The sequence below is a fragment of the Alosa pseudoharengus genome, unplaced genomic scaffold (assembly GCF_046254945.1).
Source record: "Alosa pseudoharengus isolate Yale_2024_CS ecotype anadromous, Long Island Sound unplaced genomic scaffold, YU_APseudo_1.1 YU_APseudo_1.1_scf_13, whole genome shotgun sequence".
Classification (NCBI taxonomy): domain Eukaryota; kingdom Metazoa; phylum Chordata; class Actinopteri; order Clupeiformes; family Clupeidae; genus Alosa; species Alosa pseudoharengus.
In genome coordinates this window covers 29,487,372-29,506,972 of record NW_027468598.1, presented here as the reverse complement: position 1 = coordinate 29,506,972, position 19,601 = coordinate 29,487,372, and the positions used below count along the sequence as shown (strand labels likewise).

General features: G+C 41.3%; 1 protein-coding gene and 1 long non-coding RNA gene across 2 annotated transcripts; both read left to right on the top strand.

Annotated features, from left to right (window-relative positions):
• The first annotated feature begins 213 nt into the window (after positions 1 to 213).
• LOC143121240 (uncharacterized) lies at positions 214 to 1,549 on the top strand. The gene is made up of 3 exons (XR_012986450.1): positions 214 to 294; positions 1,203 to 1,310; positions 1,447 to 1,549. It is a non-coding gene; the product is annotated as an uncharacterized LOC143121240 (long non-coding RNA).
• Positions 1,550 to 2,732: 1,183 nt separating this feature from the next.
• On the top strand, positions 2,733 to 12,087 carry LOC143121397 (uncharacterized). Its single transcript, XM_076281756.1, has 11 exons — positions 2,733 to 2,815; positions 3,052 to 3,184; positions 4,288 to 4,389; positions 4,848 to 5,104; positions 7,349 to 7,476; positions 7,572 to 7,644; positions 8,149 to 8,244; positions 8,424 to 8,481; positions 8,601 to 8,678; positions 10,579 to 10,656; positions 11,077 to 12,087. The coding sequence occupies exons 1-11, from the start codon at positions 2,733 to 2,735 to the stop codon at positions 12,049 to 12,051; spliced, it is 2,061 nt and encodes a 686-aa protein (XP_076137871.1). The 3' UTR covers positions 12,052 to 12,087.
• The last annotated feature ends 7,514 nt before the right edge of the window (positions 12,088 to 19,601 follow it).

Sequence of the window (19,601 nt, the reverse complement as noted above, 5' to 3'; positions counted from 1 at the left end):
TTCTTTGAAACAATTGCTTTCATTAGTGCCCTTATATGACATTTAATTGAATTGTCTAACGTGAGTTATGACAAGCTAAACCTTACAACATGGACATGACACTACATATTCCCTGGCAGTGAGCCAGGAGGAATCATTCAAATCACCCAATCACAGTCGTGGTGGGGGTGACGTAACTGGTAGGTGGCGGGAAAGGTAGTCTACATTAGTTTACGGATGTCAAGTTGGATGACACTCTTCAGTTGAACTTCAAATGAGATCCACTGAAACTGCGAAAAAGATGACATTCATCAAGTAAGTTGCTTTATGATTATCAATGAAAATAGTTATCAGAGGCTCAGAGAGTGTGCTGTTCTAAGACAGCGGCCAAACTTTGCGGGGCCAGGGACCCATTCCGGGAGATTTTCCATGGATCCCTTCTTAATCATAACATGCTTACTATACTATGAACTCTTAGATGTAATTGCTAGTATATTATAATTTGAATGAAATATGCAATAGTTTACTCCTTACATTTGAGGTCTTTTGTAATTCTATGTTGATTTAACTTTTAGCTGGCTTCATGGCTTTGTTTGCTAGCACTTGAAAATACACAATAAATTTAGAGTCGCTAACATTGTTCTGAGTAATACAAAACTCTTTTTTGTTAATTCAACTTGTTTGAGCTTTGTGTCACTTGACAATGTGGACCAACTCAAATATGTTATCATGCTTATCGTCAGGCAGCTAGTTGGCTAATCAGCTAAGTTAAAAGTGGCTCCGGCCCTCATGAGGGATTCTGGAAGTTTCTGGAATCTTCAAACCCTAACCCTGGACATAGATACCTAAGGTCAAAGTTATTTGGCTGTTTGTCTGAGTTGCTTGCTAACACTTCAAGCAGGCTAACATGACACAGCAAATGGAATGTGATGGTGTAGCAGTGTCTCCTTGTCTCTCACTCCAAGTAACAGCCTGCTAACAAAAAATCCACATACAATTTGAACATAATAATGATATCACTAAAGTTTCCCATCAAACACTTTTTGTCCACTTCAGTGTAACATGGCTGATGGTGGTGTATGAAAAGTTAGACACTGAAGTAGGAAAACTCAATGCAGGTTTTATTCATTCAACTCATTCTCTCAAGCACCAAACAAACTGACCGGAAAACGTCATCTGCTCATATCACAACACAGTAATGTCGTAAACTTCTATTGTTGTAGTGACATAACAGGTGGGAGACTAGATGAGGTACTTTTCAAGCCCACTCGAGCGGAAGAACACAGACATTCGCGGTGGCTTATACTTGACGGCAAAACACTTGCATGGAGGTAAGAAATCTAATGAGAGACTGAGTAAAACATGAATGAGAGGATGGGGGGTGGGGTACAACTCCAGTTCAGAGTTAAACACAAGTACTTGATAGTTAATGCAGCTCTCTTCATTTTCTTACTGTCTCTTACCTAGTCATGGCCGGGATCTGAGATACTCCTATGAAGGTATCACCCTGGCTGTTGACAGCCTCAGGGGTATGGCTCTCATCCTCTCTGTGCCGGAGTGGATGACACAACGTGAAGGTTTGTGCCATTGTGGTAGTGGTAGTCAAACTGTTCACAGCAAAAAGACCAACAGGTCTCATCTGTCTGAGTACAACATGCTTTCAAATCAAGTATTGTTGAAAGACTGAGTAGGCCTAATATTCTTTTGTAAATTGACAATAACACAAATGTACTGTAATGTATACATACACTACCAGTCAAAAGTTTGGACACAATTACTCATTTGTATGAATTAGTAACTGTGTTCCAACTTTTGAGTGGTAGTGTGCATACAGTTTTCACCTCTTGTCAAAAGTAGTCAAGTACTAAAGCAAAGTGTAAGTAAAACACTTTCTAACACCATAAATGACATGCCGCTGTAATGCCCCTGACTGTGACATCTTTGTTCCCACCAACAGAAGCACACAACTTGAATTGTCTCCAGGACAAGGTCTTGCTGTTCATTACACCCACCTGCTCCGACCTCATTGAAGCTAGTGAAATAAGGTAGCCATCGTCCTTTCAACACAATGACAACATGGGAAATCAACATTACAACATAATGCATTATAACTCAGCCTGACAAAAAAGTTGCCGTCTATATTGTTGAACCACCTTTTTAGTTTTGCATTATCCATGATATTGTTTTCAGAGTTTTATGGAATGGAACAACATTAATTTCCATCCCAAGTTCAATCAAGTATTTATTTGTTAGATCTGGTCAAGCTATTTACTAATTTTTGATTGGACGAGAGGCATTCTATGAGTGGGGATATCCACGGAGATCCAAACTCATTCTCTTCACCAAGAGTACTCACTCCGCATTTTGCACTGAATTGTCCGGCGTGAATGTTCCATTCATTCAAAGAATGAGTGAGAATGAGAAAATGTAGTAAATAGAGTAGGTTAAATGTTCAGATTAGCATGTAACTAAGCAACTTAGCAAGTACACAAAATATTGTCCACATACAGCCTCCTCTCTCACTCAACTTGGCTGACTGACATTTCTTGGCGACAGTAGACACCAAGACTTCGGCTTGGAACAATTATTTGGGGTGGAACAAACAAAAAATGTATGATTTTTTTTCAAAATTAATGATAGAAAACACAACTTGATGTCTTTGGTTTCTAATTTGGGAAGTATTAGAGTGTTACTTCATAAAAGCATGTTTCATGATTTTGATGACTAAAGAAAAAACTTTGATTTACAGCTTCATGGACGCACTGGCCGAGCAAATTGATGCCCTCATTGTTACACAAACAGGTCCAGACACCTGGAGTGAACCATGTAACAGAAGGTAGAGGGAACTCATTATGTTTGACAGGGTAACTGGGGATAGTACTAGTGGTACATATTTTACTTGGGTTAGGGAGGCTCAGAGGTTCTATAAAAAAACACAAACTTTTTAATTTCATCTGATTTAGACATGTCCCCCACCCATCCCTTGACTAAATCCCTGTAGATGTGGCACAGATCTTGGATTTGTGGGCACAACATTGCTCTCAACGTGGCCTCTATGTGTCACACCCACAGAATTCTTCAGTTCACTATGACGAGTGATTCCTTCATGCTGCCAAGAGACCCAAGGGGGAAAAAAGGACCAACACTTCAGGAGATGCTTCTATCAAACTCTGCTGTTCCAACTGAACAGAACGTTCGAGAAAAGGTAACCTTTCAGTTCAACATTAACTGGGTAAATGTATGTTTTTTGTGTTACAGTATTGTATAATCAGATTCATTTTTGTGAAGTTTAAGAAGTTTAGGCACATGGTACACTCATTCAAACAAACTATGGATAGACACAAATGTTATAGGTAGAGTATAGATTTAGATGAATGGAATATAGAGTATAGATTTAGATGAATGGAATATAGTATTCATTACTCCTGTACACCTGTAACACATAAACACAGCATTTCAATAAACATCTACACTGCTCAAAAGAAATAAGGAAACACTTTTTCATAGGAGTATAGCATCAAGTCTATCAAACTTGTAAGCTATTGGCCAGTTACGTAACAGAGGTGGTTGTGAATCAGTTTCGCCTGCTTTGGTGTCTTCAAAGTTAACAACAGTTGCACTAGAGGGGCAACAATGAGACAACCCCCAAAACAGGAATGGTTTTACAACCATTGGTGGTGGCAACAGATCATTTTTCCATCTTTATCCTTCTTGAGTGATTTTTCACAAGTTTCGCATTTGGGTAGGGTCAGTGTCACTACTGGTAGCATAAGCCAGTACTTTTAGCGCCTCCGTGGCACTATTGAGAAGACGGTGCTGTGCTGAGCACATTAAGAACTGTGCCAGTAGCATTGCCGGTTCGAATCCGGCTTGGTGCTTCGGCTGCCGTTACGGCCGTTGTCACGCGGTCTCCCGTTCTTTTATGGGGCAGCCGTGGCCTACTGGTTAGCACTTCGGACTTGAAACGGGAGGGTTGCCGGTTCGAACCCCCAACCAGTAGGCATGGCTGAAGTGCCCTTGAGCAAGGCACCTAACCCCTCACTGCTCCCCGAGCGCCGCTGTTGTTGCAGGCAGTCACATCGCCGGGATTAGTGTGTGCTTCACCTCATTGTGTGTTCACTGTGTGAGTGTGTTTCACTAATTCACAGATTGGGATAACTGCAGAGACCAAATTTCCCTCATGGGATCAAAAGAGTATATATACTGTACATACATATACCTGGAGCCTACAAAGGTTGCACAGGTAGTCCAACTCCTCCAGAATGGCACACCAATAAGTTCCATTGGCAGGACTTCTGTGTCTCCCAGCGCAGTCTCAAAAGGAGATTCCTGGAGACAGGCAGTTGCTCTAAGAGAGCTGGGCAGTGTGGTAGAAGATCCTTAACCCAGCAGCAGGAGCAAGGAGGAAAAGTAGGAGCCCTGCCAGAGCCCTACAAAATGACCTCCAGCAGGCCGCTGGTGTGAATATCTCTGACCACACTGTCAGAAACACACTTCAGAAACAGAGCCCGATGGCCTCTAGAGGGATCTGTGCTCACTGCCCAGCACTGTGGAGCTCAATTGCCATTTGCCATAGAATACAAAACTGGCAGGTCTGCCATTGGCGCCCTGTGCTTTTCACAGATGAGAGCAGGTTCACCCTGAGCACATGTGACAGACGTGAAAGGGTCTGGACATGTTGTGGAGAACGTTATGCTGCCTGCAACATCATTAAGCATGACCGATTTGGTGGTTGGTCAGTGATGGTCTGGGGAGGCATATGCTTGGAGGGACGCACAGACCTCTATGGGCAAGACAACAGCACCCTCACTGCTCTTAGGTATCGCGATGAATCTTCAGACCCATTGTCTGACCCTGTACTGGTGCAGAGGCCCCTGGGTTCCAATGGCCGACCACATGTGGCGAGAGTGTGCAGGCAGTTCCTGGAAGATGAAGGAATTGATACCATTGACTGTCCCCCACACTCCCCTGACTTAAATCCAGTAGAACACCTTTTGGACATTGTGTTTTGGTCCATCCAACACCGGCAGGTTGCACCACAGACTGTCAAGGAGCTCAATGATGGCCGTGTCCACATCTGGGAGAGGACCCCCAGGACACCATCCTCCGTCTCATTGTCAAGCATGTGGGGTCCATACAAACTACTAAGTACCATTTTAAGTTGCTGCAAAATTTAGGCAAAATGGACTAGCTTGTCGCATCATTTTTTCACTTTTTTCATTGATTTTCGTGGGGGTCTTTGAATTCAGCCCTCTGTAGGTTGATCATTTTCATTACCAAAAAAATAATGTAGCATCCTTTACCCAGTACACATTACCCAGTGCATATCAGTATAGATATCCAGCATGAGTTTTTTCCCATTGAGATCTGATGTGTTTTCAAAGTGTTCCTTTAATTTTTTTGAGCAATGAATTTTTCTAACATGCTCTATCCACCCTCTACAGATATCCAAACTCAAAGAAACATTGGACTTTTACAGGAGACCGCGAAATTTCTCTTCTGTTAAAAAAGATCCACAAAGGCTCATCATAGTAGATGGTAACAATGTGGCAATGGCGTAAGTGACAGGAAAAGTTGCTTGTTGTTTTTAATGTTCATTTAGCTCTTTTCTGAGTTTGTATTTATTATGACCGCCGCGCAGCGAAGCGGCGGTCATATAGGTTTAGTCAGATTTTTTTTTTTTTTTTCTTTTTCGCATGCCCAAATTTCCGTCAATGAGTCCCGGGACACTGAAAGACCGGGGTACACGAAACTTGGTGGGCATGTAACCCCACATGGATAGCATGGAACCATCGTTTTTCGTTTTGATCTGTAGCCCCCCCGCTGGACTGGACCCCCCGAAAGGAGGGTAGGGCAGACACAGTTTTCTGTGAATATCTCGAAAACCTTAGGGTTTAGGAGGACCATTTTTTTTGTATGTTGATCTCAAGGGGCCATGTCAACCCATTCCATAACCACTCATTTCATGTATAGCGCCACCTAGTTAAACACAAAAAAGTAAAAATGAGGTGTTGTAATTGAAGGTGTCTGTGACCTAACATAGTCAAAACTGCACGAAATTGGAAGTGTAGGATCATTATGACACCCTCTGTATGCACGCCAAATTTTGTGGAATTCCGTTCATGGGGGGCCACACAATAAATTAATTTATGTTACTATACACCAACTGGCCTGTAGGTGGCCGGAGACAGTTTTCTGTGAATATCTCGAGAACCGTAGGGCCTAGGAGGTCCACCTTATTTATGTATGTTGGTCTTAAGGGGGCATGTCAACCCATCCCATTACCACTTATTTCATGTATAGCGCCACCTAGTTAAAAATTAAAAAGCAAAAAATGAGGTGTTTTCATCACAATATCTCTGGCTGACAAGGTCAAAACTGCACGAAATTAAAAGTGTAGGATAATTATGACACCCTCCGAATGCATGCCAAGTTTTGTGTACTTTCGTTCATGGGGGGCCTTAAAATAAAATAATTTATGTGTACATTTAGTGACGTACACCAACAAGGATTCCTGGGACACTGAAAGACCGGGGTACACAAAACTTGGTGGGCATGTACCCCCACATGGATAGCATGGAACCGTCATTTTTCGTTTTGATCTGTAGCCCCCCCGCTGGACTGGACCCCCCGAAAGGAGGTTAGGGCAGACACAGTTCTCTGTGAATATCTTGAGAACTGTAGGGCCTAGGATGACCATTTTCCGTATGTTTGCCTCCAGGGGTCATGTTAACCCATTTCATGTGCACACATGTGCACAAACAGATACACACACACACACACACATACATTCACAGTAATCATACGTATGACACATACTCACACAGTAGACATATGTACGCTTGCATGCATAGGCACATACGCAGGCACACACACAAGCACGCACACACACACACACACACACACACACACACACACACACACACACACAATCACACACACACACACACACACATAACATAAACATAACACAAACAATCAAGAATTTCTCAGAATTATGAACAGGCAAGATGGAGGTGGGGTTGTATAAAATTAATTTTACATGTGAAATCTATGAACTAATCATGTTTTGGTACTTGTTGTCTAGCAGATACCAGTGAGAATTGAGTGTGGATAATGCAATTTAGTGAGACAGTTAGAATCATATAGGCCTTTCAGCGTGATTTCTTTTTGTGGAAAAAATGTGCTGGACTGGGCGGCGGTCATATTTTGTACCGCTCTGCGGTACATCTAGTTTATACACAATTTGTAGGAAGGAACAGTGTTTTCAAATGAATGTTGAATCTTCAAACAGCTTTAAAGAAAACAGAAAAATTGCCCACTGTTTGTATTATCGTATTTTAAAATGAATAAAAATATTATCTTCCAGTCATGGCCTACACACATTCTACTCAGTCCGTGGCATCGAGCTGGCAGTTAAGTACTTTGTCAATGAAGGTCATCCTGTCATTGTCTTTGTGCCAATCTCGAGGAAAAACTCTAAGAACACAGTCTTCGGTAAATTTCCTCGTTATCTTTTGACAGACATCATACAATGGCACAGATCAGTCTATAGAATTCCAAAACATTTTTGTTGTTTGTTTGTTCCACAGAACATAAACTTCTACAGCAACTGTACCAGAATGGACTTGTGACCTACACTCCTAGCATGGCTTACTATGATTTGTGAGTGAGGCCTAGTTAATGTGGGCAGAATCAGTAGAGTCACATACATATTTATAACTATGACTGAATCATGACTAATGTACTGTACATGTTAACTTGGCCAAGATTTTTTTTTCTCTCTGTAAAAATAATTCAGCTTCTGTTTAAATTTGCTAAACATAAAAAATCTGCATGAAAAAAAGCTATGACGGGTCTTAAGTCATCTCAGAGTTCCTACTGAGTGTGAATGCAAACAGAAAAAAGCCCTAGAAACTGTGTAGTTCTAGGCGTAGCCTCTCCAGTTAGTGTTGTGTCTGAATGCTCCTTATAACATACATCACTTCTACATCAGCATTTTCAAATCTTTAAATGTATCCAGACTCCAGAGTAATTTCACAGATGGACACCTTCTCTCCCTGTTTCTCGCTCCCTCTTCATACTTCTCTCTCTACCTTACCCTCTCTATCCCTTTCTCATTTCTTATATGTCTAATGCCCCCCACCCCCTCCCCCCTCTCTGTTTAAGGCTTATGCTTGAAGAGGCCAAGAACAAACATGGATTTATTGTCTCAAATGACCTATTTAGAGATGTGCCACCAGAATACAAAGATACGATTCAGAGGTAAGAGAAAATCATTCAACATATGATGTTATGTTATGATATGAACACCATTTCAAAGATACAGATACTACAAATGTCATCCAAATAACTTACTTACTTAATAGACTCATAAACATGTGGTCATGTGACTTAGAGTTCCGTTGTTACATGTTACCTAAACATAAAGTTTCTTCTGTTAGGCGCATCCCTTTCAGATTTGAAGGAAACCGCTTCCGGGTGCTTCCAAATCCATGTCAGGTAGGTTTTACAACTATACAACTAACACCACAGATTCTTTGAATATTGAAGTAATGATCTTACGTAAATTATGCTTTATGGGATTGAGTAAATTGTTAATCCTGTTTTCTCGCCCTCAGGCTCTTGACTACAGTGGCACTGACCCACCAGTAGTGTACGGACATGAAGCATGGCCTATCCACACACACTCTACCAAGGTATGTGAGACATACATACTCACATATAGTTAAAGGAACCATATGAAAGAAATGTATTTCAATGAATCATAAAATGGCCCTGATATGTCACTAGACATTAAGAAATCATGTTAATTTCAAATACTTATATCACCGGCCACCGGCCTTATATCACATCATATTGTGTTTTGGCCTGATGTGCCACCCTCCACCTATCTACTAATCACAAAGTCAGCAGTGTTTCGGCATCCGGGTTGGCAACCTCAAATCAGGGGGGAGGGGGAGGGGATACATCGCTCTAGGGCAGCCGTGGCCCACTGGTTAGCACTCTGGACCTGTAACCGGAGGGTTGCCGGTTCGATCCCCAACCAGTGGGAATGGCTGAAGTGCCCTTGAGCAAGGCACCTAACCCCTCACTGCTCCCCGAGCGCCGCTGTTGTAGCAGGCAGCTCACTGCGCCGGGATTAGTGTGTGCTTCACCTCACTGTGTGTTCACTGTCTGCTGAATGTGTTTCACTAATTCACGGAGCGGGATAAATGCAGAGACCAAATGTCCCTCACGGGATCAAAAGAGTATATATACTTATACTCTACAGTAATATGAAAGTGATTGCAGTACCAGTTTTGGCCACAATCTTACGTATGGTTTCTTTAATGCTTTGGGCTGTATTTTGGGTCACCAGCGCATGCCGTAATACTCGTTATTCACCCGCGGAAAGTTGAATTCGGTATTTTGCACGTTTATTTTTTAAGCATTGCGCCCAGGGGTGTGGCAATTAACAACCTAGGGAGGGGACTCGCGCATTGTCTAAAAATCGCTATCATACACCACCTAAACCTGGTCAGAAGTCAATGGCGAGTTGTTCATATGCTATTTTAAGAGCGCATGTCAACAGTCATATTGGCAGGTGCACGCACCATCCTTCTATCATTCATGAACGCACACCAGCGCATGTCCATGCAAAGCATCAAATTGCACGATTACAATGGGAAACATAATTAGAATAAAGATATTACCAAATACTGTACATCTCATGATGAGTAGTTATTCACCATCATTTGCAAATTGGTAATGACGGTTAAAAGTGATTAGGGGAGAGGCAAGAGACACGTATGGAGCACAGCTGAAGACGCACTGTCACGAGATATAAGCAACTCCTCTGCAGGATAAATGTTGTTTTATTCAGTCATTTGAGCAACATTAGGGTAAGTGTTGCTTTTTCCAGCCTATGTTTTCGATGGTAACCCATTGTCAGTCAATAGTGAAAGTAACTGCATATAACTGTCTTGTCGTTGACTGACTCCTTGGTGAAGTTAGTTTCACTTTGCCAATGAGTTCAAATAATAGACAAGTGCAAATGCGTGAAGGCTATGCTAGGTTTTAGTAAAGCATGGTTTAAGAATTATTCCATACGGTCTCGCAAGCAGCCTCCTTCAAATGCGCCGTTGAATGCCAAAATACCGATGCATTTATTTGACATATCGCGCGTTGCGCCGTTAAAGGGAATGACAGATGTCATTCTCATTGGTTTAAAATGATGTTACGCCCCAAACACACCCATATGACTGATTAAAAGACCTAGGAACACCTTGTTACGCCATGCGCTCCACTTTTGAGAACGAAACCCCTCCCAATGTGAACTGGACATCCTACTAAATTTGAATAGACTTTTGACGAGTGACGATGCACTTTAGAATGTCATGATAGGGCCCTTTATCTTAGATGGACAAAAAATTGAGGTGGGGGATACTTTATTTTACTTATTTTAACCAAAACGAGAAACCACCTTTTTACACAAAGTGTTCCACTAACGATATCACTACTCTGATGAAAAACAGGTGAGAAATGGGCTGTTGTGTAGGCTAATGGATAGCACCCACAGAACAGTATTGCATTTTAACCATAATTTCTCCCCCTCAGGCTGTTGACAACGATGATACTGACGCAACAATAGTGTACGACAAAACAACATGGAGCATGGCCACACCCTCCACTGAGGTATCTCAGACATACACCAAGTTCCCTTTAAATTATCTCAGCAAAGTATCCATAGTATAGTACTGCTCGCAGATGTAATGGCAGGGCATATCTACACATTTTTGACAAGCTGCTGTTTGAGCAGGTCCTTGTGTCACCTAGTGGCACAATATTGGAAAGAAGTGTGTGTGTGTGTGTGTACACAGTATGTGAGTGTCTGGGGTGGGGGTGGGGTGGGGTGGGGGTTCTATGTTTAAATGTTTCCCGAGGTTGGCAGAAATGTTATGTGCTTGCCGCAAGGAGAACCAGTGAGGGCCTTAAATAGTAATCAGGGGACTGTAAAAGGAAGGGGTACACAATATTGCTTGTAGTAAAAGGGTAGCTTCAGAAATGATTTGTAATTGCAAATGGTTTAAACATGTTTTTACTCAATGTGCACAGATCCATCAACACCCAGAGATTCCTCCGGCATCCGGCAAGGTGTATAGCCATGGGAAGGCGATTGTCCAAGATGAGAGACTTACTCTGGCAAAAGCCAAGCCTAAGCAGGAACTACAACCAGCACCCTCAGGAGACTCGAGGGCTGAACATCAGACATCATCACAAGATTGTGGTGAATTGAAAAAACCCACCTCAACATGCAGAACAACAAGCTCACTTCAACAGGCCCAGGGGGTCTGGCAACAGCAGAACCAACAATGTTGGAAACAGCGGACCAACAAGCTCACCTCAACACACTCAAATCCGGCCAAAGAGGAACTGACAACGTCCGAAACAACAAAACAACAAGCTCACCTCAACAGGCCCATGGATCTATTAACAGCGGAACAAACAACGTTGGAAACAGCGGACCAACAAGCTCACTTCAACACATGCACATGGTCTGGCAACAGCGCAACCAACAGTGGGACCAACAATGTTGAAAACAGCATCCCAACAAGTTCACCTCAACAAGCACAGGAGGTTCGTCAACAGCAGAACCAACGTCGAAAAGGGCGGACCAACAAACTCAACTCAACATGCTCAAGGCCTCCGTCAGCAGTAGAGACAACGATGAAAACAGTGGACCAACAAACTCACCTCAATATCCCCAAAAGTAGAATCAACAGCGGAACCAACAATGACGGAAACAGTGGATCAACAAGCTCACCTCAACATGCTCAAGGGGTTCGGCAACAAAGAAACCAGCAATGGTGGAATCGACAAAGTCGGAAACAGCGAACCAACAAGGTCACCTCAACTGGCTCAGGGGGTCTGCCAACAGCAGAAACATCGGAAACGGCTGACCCACAAGCTCATCTCAAAGCGCTCATAGGATCTGTCAACAGCAAAACCAACATCGGAAATGGTGGACTGAAAAGCTTATTGGTCAGGCTCTTATTTAAAATTTTCTATTTCATTTTTTATAAATTGTAAGGGTGATTCTTCCCTAACAGAAATAAAAAAAACAAAAAAACATTTCCACTATTTTGTTTTTTCCACACTTACTACACATTTAGGGGAACCTATGTATATAAAAATTATTGTTCAATTATGTTGTTTTTTATAAAATAAGAGGCATGTTATATGTGTTTTTTACTATTTTGCCTCCGTCTCCAGGCCAGACTTAGGGTCTTTGACCTTATCTCACTTTAAATGTATTACTGATATAATGTTAAATTCAAGCATAAGTTATGGATTAATATCCATTTCAATCAAATATAATATTTTCTTTAGTATTTATTTTCAATTTGACATATTTTTAAGATGTTGAACGCTTGTCCCCTGGGTTCACTGTCTTTTCCACAATGCCAGGCTCAGTCTGGTAGGTTTGTATACTCAGTAACCATAGCAACAGACACTCCAGAGGGAACCACATGGCTGAATGAAAGAGGTATCCCAATAGGGGGTAATAAAAAGGAGATATATCAAGGTAAATATGGGTTATACTTAGAGTATGTTTATTGTATGTCATGCACTTCTGAACCGCTTGTAATTCATACCGACGACAAAATAACTGGATTTTTTAAATGTAATTAGTTCTTATTTACACAATTCACAATTATTTATTGCTAACTCTAAAACTAACACTATCAGGCTAATCAGGCTTGAGATTTGAGGGAAAGGGGGGAAATGTCTTTTCAACAACCGTCTTTTCCACAACTATCTCCATGGTTGTGGTAAAGACAGACGGTTGTGGAAAAGACATTTTGCCTTTGAAATTTGACATTGTCAGGGCTAAAAAGCAAAGTAGTTTGCCTATAGTGCTAAAACATGTTAACCTGACTCCGCCAGATGGATTTGCTCCGCATATCCATCTGGGAACTTTTCATTGAAGAACTTTTGGGAAGGGGCGGACATACTGGTTAGCTGATTGGATAAACCATCTGTCTATCACCACCTTTGTTGGTTATCGACGGGCCAAATCAACCAATTAGATGAACAAAGTATTCTTCTAATGCCGTTTAACATACAATTAAGTTAGGTAACGTGACAAACGTTAAGATGTTTTAACTTACCATTTATGAACCTAATCAACGACAATTCCCATCAAGTTTTCATGGTAGGCCCTACACTTCTGAAGATAGTATATTCCTCCATTATGAACTGGAATCAGCCGTGGAGGATGTCTGTGTCGTTCATTCCTCCCAGCTGCATGGCTGAGACTTATAGCTTCACAGTTTACCCAGGAATACTTTCTAATTTGAATAAAACTTGCGCGATAGCTATGCTCATCTCTGTGGATGCCGTCATGTTGTTTGTTGCGTCACACCTCAACCCGCCTCAAAGCCAACGCTGATTGGACGTTCGTTTGGTGAACTGCTCCAAATTTTCTTTAACGGAAAGTATCCAGACTGATCTGCGATTGAAACCCTGAAGCTCGCGAGATCAGGATGGTCTCACGAGGCTAAAAACATGTAGTGTAGAAACATGATTTGCATATTATGACCTAGGGAATGTTATTAATTAAAGTATTTTATTGGTTACAACTAGGTCTGACATACTGTAGTCTCTCTGCTGTTCCTTTAAGATGGTACCCCAAACATCAGCAGAGAAGGCCAGACTATACAGAGAAAGACTAAAATCTGATCCAGTAAAATATGCTGAGTTCCTAAGGAAAGACAGAGAAAGATATGCAAAGAAAAAACAACAAGGATTAGTTAAGACTGTTGCAGACATGTCAGTGAGAGACCAAAGAATGATGAGAAGACAGTGGCGAACTAAGCAACGCAACAGACGTAACAGACTTAAAATGGTCTCAGCAGCAGAGAGGTTCCTGGAAGGGGTAACACCACCACAATCCCCAGATAATGATGATGTTGATGAACCACATCAGCCAGAGAGAGGGGCAATGAGAACTCGTCAGAGAGAAAGAGGGAGAAGAAAGGTGGTAGGGGCAAGGGCAAAGGTCTACAGAGACCTTAATGAAATTAAAGAAAGGCTAGACCATGCCCTTAGGAAAGTGGAAAAGTAGGTGGTGTAGTCGTCTGAGAAAGAAAATGGATGAGGCTGAATCTCCTAAAAGGAAAACAAATAAGCAAATGAAGCAAACAACAACAGAGTTGAGGAGAAAACTACTCTCCCACAACACAGTTCTTTCGGAAATAAAGAAAAAATATATGAATATCAGCAATAGCAAAGCAAGACAAGTAATTTCAAAAGTTGTGGCTAGAAAAATTCTAAAAAAGTACAGATTGGTCAACATGGTCTAGCCTTTCTTTAAGTATGATATTGTTTTGTATTAAAAATACATCTGTGAGACATATTGCATGAGTTATATTTTACTATCTTTTATATTTTTGTAAGCACCTGTAAAATTGACGTTTTTCAGTATGCTTAATATGCCTTTTGTTTCTGTATGAATTTACTCCATGTACCAGAATGCTTTGTAATTTACTTGCTTCTGTGATTTCCAACATTCTATACATGTGCACCAATCAAATGTCTTTGTTTGTTTTGCTTTTATTTGAATTGTTTAAGCAGCCAATCATTATTTGTTATTTGTTTATACCCGCGAAATCGCGGGCAATGTGAAGGTTCCATCTCCTCAGAGAGGAGAAGGCTCATCAGTCGCGGTCCTAGTTGCCCTGAGAGAGGTCACCGTTTTCTCTGCTCCGCCAGTCAGTGCTGCATCCGTTGGATACCACTCGCACTTTTCGGTGTGTTTAGGCCCACATGCACAAGCATCAGTGCGGAGGGGTGGAATGACCTGTCTCGGGACTGCTTGATTGATTTTATGTGTTTATATCTTGTGTAACTAGTTAGTTAGCTGCCAGTTTAGCTAACGTTAGCTAACTAGGAAACGCTGTTGCATTCTCCTTCGGAGACGGACTCTATTGTGCTTCGGTGCTGGGCCCACCGGAGCCAGACCTCCCAAGGACGACTGCGTTTTGCCTCCGGTGCTGAGCCCACCGGAGTGCCAACCGCCAACTACCCGCTGCTGCTGTTGAGGTGTGCACTGCAGGCTGACTGCAGCAATATCCTCCACCGGAGTCGCATCCTCGGCTAGCTGGGACATAGCTGCCTCCGATTCCTCTGGTTCAGGACTGAGCGGAATCTCCCGGTTTTGAGTGATCGGTCGTGAGTAACGTCAACTGCACTTACACTGACACACACACATTCTCGTCTCGGTTTGGATCACCGGCGAGTTGGAGGGCCGTTCAGCGGTTGCTGTCCTGCCTGCAGCTCAGAGAGCTGCCGTCCTGTGCACCACCGAGCTCCAACGGCCAGCGCTTGGGGGGGTTGGGGTTTTATTTTATTATATATGATTAATAATATTGTTGTGATTGGTATATTCTTGTGATTTAACTTGAGTTGTGTATATTGTATTGTCTTCCACACTGGTGTCTGTTTAGCTTAACCTTTAACGGTAGCAGCTAGCTGCTACCATCCTTTAACGTTCGGTTTTCCCCTTGAGTGAATTGTTCGCTCGCTGACATTTCTCAGCTATTGGGTTGTCACTTTTATTACGTGGCTAATTATTATTAAATAAATATTTGATTATTATATTTCATTATACTTCGGATGTATTGGCAATTCCTTTTTTTTGTATGCATCCACCACTGGTGTAATTACCATTCACCTACATTGTATATTTTTAGTCTGTAGGAATACATTATATACACTAGCCTAAGGTAAGTGTAGTATTTTTACAGTGGAGGCACCGCGCTATTGAATTTATTGTCTTTAATTGTTAGCCTAGCTGCTACTGGTATTCAGGAATCTCAGCCAGCTCACCATTCCACCGCTGAGACCTTCAGGATCCTGTTTGCGCCATTGTTTTATGTATTGTAACTAGTGCCTATGCACACACCCGTTAAGAAGGGGTTACATTTTTACTAGAGATTTTATACTGAAATGTATTTTTCACCATATCCCGTCTTTTCCACAACTCCTTGTCTTTTCCACAACCACACATTTTTTAAGGTAACATTTTTAAAAATAATAGTTTATGGTAATGATGGTTGTGGTGTTGATATTTGTGCAGTTGATGGTAAGGTATATTTGTATTAGTTTAAAAATATCAGATTTCAAAATGGTAAAAATGTGAATGAATGGTTTCAGTGACCTATTTCTAAGCATTTTTTAGTGTTAACTTAATAATATCATAACAGTTACAGAGATATAAATAAATGTAAAATTTGGAAAGATGTGAATGTGATGTTTAAATATTTGCTGTTATACATATATTGGCCTTAACATTTTTGCTTTAAAACACATGTTTATCTTGGTGATGGAAAATTACAATTTCCTTGCTGTGCTTAGACAAAATGGCAAAACATATATATTATTCAATTAAAATCAGCATAGCCAACTTCAGGGCAGGTATCTAGACAGAATGGGGAAACAAAGTATGGCAATAATATTTGAATACAAAATGTTTTCTGAAAATGTTTTGGTCAAAAAGTACCATAGTTGAAGAATCACCCATAAACTAGTCCAGAGTCCATACAAAATGGCCCCTATAGTTAGTGTCTTAAGTAACTATCAGCCATTTTTGAGGAAAGCAAAGTCTAAGAAAAAGTTATGTCTCTTCAACTATCATCTTTTTTACCTAACAACAAATTCTATGACATTTTTCAATCAGGTTTCAGGGTATTTCACAGTACAGAATCTTCTGAAGGTGGCCAATGACCTGTTATTGAATGCTGACTCTGGAAATTGTTCTGTTTTGGTTTTGCTGGACTTAAGTGAAGCTTTTGATACAGTAAACCATGATATATTCATTGAGCGTCTGGAGCACTGTGTAGGAACTAGGGGCTTGCCACTTCACTTCACAACATCAGACATCACAAGATTGTGGTGGACTGAAAAAACCCACCTCGCAGAGTCTGTCCACAATGTCGGAACCAGCAGGCCAACAAGCTCAGCTCAACAGGCCCAGGGGGTCTAGCAACAGCGGAACCAACAACGTTAGAAACAGCGGACCAACAAACTCACCTCAACTCATGGTCTGGCAACAGCGCAACCAACATGTTGAAAACAGCATCCCAACAATTTCACCTCAATATGCTCAGGAGGTTCGTCAACAGCAGATCCAGTAAAGGCAGAAACGGCAGACGGCAGTTCCACCGTGTGCGCAGAATATGCAGCGATAATACATCCTACTCTGCCCAGGCTGCAGACTTGACTAAAAGATTCCACAATAAAGGTTATAAACAAGACTGGGTCGGTCAAAATACGTTTTGATCACACAACACAAGAGGAGTGTCTTCGATCAAAAAAGCGCACCAAAGATCCAAGTAAGTCCCCTCTATGTTGCATAAAATATTCTCCGCTTGTGTCAGAATTCAGAAAAATCTGTCTACAAACACTGGCATATTATTGATTCGGACCCTAAACTTATAAGAGTTTAAACTAATACAATCGTCCACATACTGGCAAGACATTATCCATTCGCGGTGTCATTACATGTTGCACCACACATGTTATTTATTTGATTCATTGCCCTTGTGGCCTAGCATATGTGGGCAAAACAACGCGAGCGCTTCGGACCAGGATCAGTGAGCACAGAAGCACTATTAGAACAGGTGATGAGCACAGTCCTGTCGCTGCTCATTTTAAACTAGCCGGACATAATGTCAGCGCCCTCAGATATATTGGGGTGGAGCGGGTCAATAAACCACCTAGAGGGGGTGAACATGACAAGAGGTTGCTCCAACGCGAAACCTTTTGGATTCACTTTTTAAATACAATGTCCCCCCATGGTCTTAATGAGGAATGTGATATAAAACCGTTCTTATAGTAGTAGTATATTCTGGTAAAAAACTGTCTGTATTTACAGGTTTTATAACAGTGGGTGTAATGTCCTTTCATTGTTTGGGTAGGCTTGTGTATATGGAACTGTTTATCCACTGATTGTTTTTTCTTTTTCATTTTTTTTCTTTTCTGTTGATAGCAATGCCATGTACTCATTTGGGGATATTGTTTTTTGTAAGCCCTTTTTGAAATGTATAGGTTTGTGTAATACCTGTAAGTGTTCTCTTAATTGAGTGACTAGTGGGGCTCTTAGACCCAATCATACCAGTCGACATCACATGGTATGTCAGCTGATTGTAAGGCCTACATATATATCCCTTCACCAAATGTGTCCACCATTTGCCTGAAGAAGACCCAGCAGGGTTGAAACGTTGCATTAAATAATTGGGAGTCAAAAGCAGTGTTGCGGACATTATATTTTTGGAATTGAGTATAGTTTTCTTTTGTCCTGCACCTGCCAGAAGGTGGGATGTGCACACTATAACTGTTTGCAGAAACGGCAGACCAACAAGCTCACCTCAACACATTCATAGGACCCGTCATCAGCGAAATCAACAAGGGCATGAAGCGGTAGACCAACAAGCTCACCTCAACACGTCATTGATGTTTATATTTATGGTTCTAAGCAAACATTTTTGTCTGTTTGGAGGACAGACTTTATTTGTCACTTTTGTCACTTTATTTGTTTCCAGTGTACAGAGCCTGGGCTGTGTATGAAGACAGTGTTTTTACGGTGTATTCAGAGAATGGCCAGCTAGTGAATCATGAGGAGATATTCCCCGATTGGAGCAAAAAGTGTTACAGCTTAGAAATGCCATAGAATTGCTGAAAGTACCTTTAAAGGTACAGCTACCTAAAATAATTGCTGACAGTACCTTTAAAGGTGCATGTACATTATATTTGAACCAAGGTAGCTCATCCCTACCTTCAGTATTCCCAGAGAAACTCCACGCAAGGTTTCGTAATTTGTTAGGGGGACAGGCTACTCCCACTTTGTTTGTTTCCAGTTTTGGGGCCTGGGATGCCTACAGAGTTTTTTTTTTTTTTTGTTTTTTTACACAGAATGGCCAACTAGCGGTTGTGTGGAGGTGATTGCTGAATGTGACAAAAACTGTTATGGGCTTAAAATCGCGTGCAATTGCTGACTGCACCTTTAACTACTGTAACCATGCTAAATTGTTGCCGCTCTTTGAAACATATTTTACATGTTTGCAACTTTATACTTTCAAAGAATGTATTTTAAATTGACTGGAGAGATAAGCCACTGTACAAGCATATTTAACTTGATGCATTAATCTAGTTAATATAGGACTGCGCTACGCTTAAATAGGAAAACCTGATGGACTTCAGCGCTCCAACAACTACTTAATCTTGCTCATTATCAGCTACTATCCTTTAATGCTACTGAAACTGACTTCACCTTCCTCCTGATGATTAATGATTATACAGACAATGTTAATGTCTGCATGACCGTTATTTTGTGTGATGTATTTGGCATTATTCTTTTTTCTATTCTATTTTTTAACTAAGCAAATTCAAATTCCATACAAAATGGGTACTAAATGCTCCTATAAAGCATGGCCACAAGCACAGTGCATTAGGAATTGATCACCATATTGGTGAGGTCAAGATAAGCATTATTTTCTTATAACAAGATCGTCAGTATTTCTCCTGCAAACAATGTCACAGTAAACCCTACACTTGTTTGGACCCTCAGCAATACATCT

Coding starts and splice junctions, on each gene's coding strand:
- LOC143121397 (XM_076281756.1), top strand. CDS start 2,733: ATGGACGCACTGGCCGAGCAAATTGATGCCCTCATTGTTACACAAACA. Junction 3,185..4,287: donor AACAGAACGTTCGAGAAAAG/GTAACCTTTCAG, acceptor TGTGTCTCCCAG/CGCAGTCTCAAAAGGAGATT. Junction 7,477..7,571: donor CTCTAAGAACACAGTCTTCG/GTAAATTTCCTC, acceptor TTTGTTCCACAG/AACATAAACTTCTACAGCAA.